Raw genomic sequence first — 1,007 nt, 5'->3', positions numbered from 1 at the left:
GGGGTTCAGCCGGGGCTGCAAACGGCGACGGGGCGCTGCCAAGCGATGCGCGTTGGGGTGAATTCCCCGTCCTTCAGGAAGCGGCAGCCCGTCCCCGCGCGGATGGAGCAGCCCACGCTCGGAGCCGGCAGCGCTTCGGCCGCAGCGACGTGCAGCTGTTACAGAGCAGGGAGAAGCCCTACGCCCGAAGCAGCCCGGCCAGGTCGCGCTTCTGGGGGTGCAGCACTCCCTCTGGTGGGCTTCGGGCTGCCGACAGCAAAGCCGCAGGGATGGATGCAGCTGTTGGCTTCTTCTCGTCCAAAAATAAAAGCCACTTGTCTTCTACAGAAATCACACTGCAGGTCAGAATTTGGTCGTCCCTGCTGAGCACCCAGCAGCAGCAGTCAGGGCCACGGTGGGTTTCTGCACTCACCAAATAGTGTGCAGCAAAGGCTGCGATGGAGCATGTATCTGCAAGCACTGTTCCTCAGCTGGACTGCATTAACCTTTGGGATGGGGACGGATCAGTCCTTCGGTGCCGGGGACACAGCAGAGGCACAAAGGCCACTGCAGTCCCCACAGCCTGGCTGCCAGCCCCATCCCCAGCAAGCTGGAGTGCAGCCGAGGCCGATGCTTCCCACCTCGCCTCTCTGGGAGGTTTCTTTCCCAGCACTGCCTGTGGCAGACGTGAAGCAGACATAAACTGAGCCCAAATTTGGCCTGCACAGCACTGCATTGCACGGCACTGCACTACGCTGCACACTGTTGCACTGCACAGCTCAATTCTACACCGCACAGCACTGTGTTGCATCGCACAGCGCTACGCTGCACAACTCCGCATTGCTCAGCACGGCACCGCGTCGCATTACTACGTTGCATTGCATTGCACTGTACGAGCATCCTCCAGAGAGAGCAAGCACGCAGGCGTGCCCACGCGCCTAAGCCACGCCCCCTCGCCGCTTAGCCCCGCCCTCCTTCTCGCAGACGGACGCGAGGCCCGGCCAATCCCGCCTCCCCCTGCGGCAATC

At 62.3% G+C, this 1,007-nt stretch overlaps 1 protein-coding gene across 1 annotated transcript in view; it reads left to right on the top strand.

The window, feature by feature from the left end:
- Positions 1-269: 269 nt before the first annotated feature.
- Positions 270-1,007, top strand: part of NISCH (nischarin) — a 31,829-nt gene continuing 31,091 nt past the window's right edge. Inside the window, exon 1 of the mRNA XM_010718279.3 lies at positions 270-341. Within this exon, the coding sequence (XP_010716581.1) occupies positions 270-341 (72 nt within the window). The remainder of the gene's footprint in view (positions 342-1,007) is intronic.

Source organism: Meleagris gallopavo, chromosome 14, assembly GCF_000146605.3.
Source record: "Meleagris gallopavo isolate NT-WF06-2002-E0010 breed Aviagen turkey brand Nicholas breeding stock chromosome 14, Turkey_5.1, whole genome shotgun sequence".
NCBI classification, from domain to species: Eukaryota; Metazoa; Chordata; class Aves; order Galliformes; family Phasianidae; genus Meleagris; species Meleagris gallopavo.
This window is presented reverse-complemented; position numbering and strand designations above follow the sequence as displayed.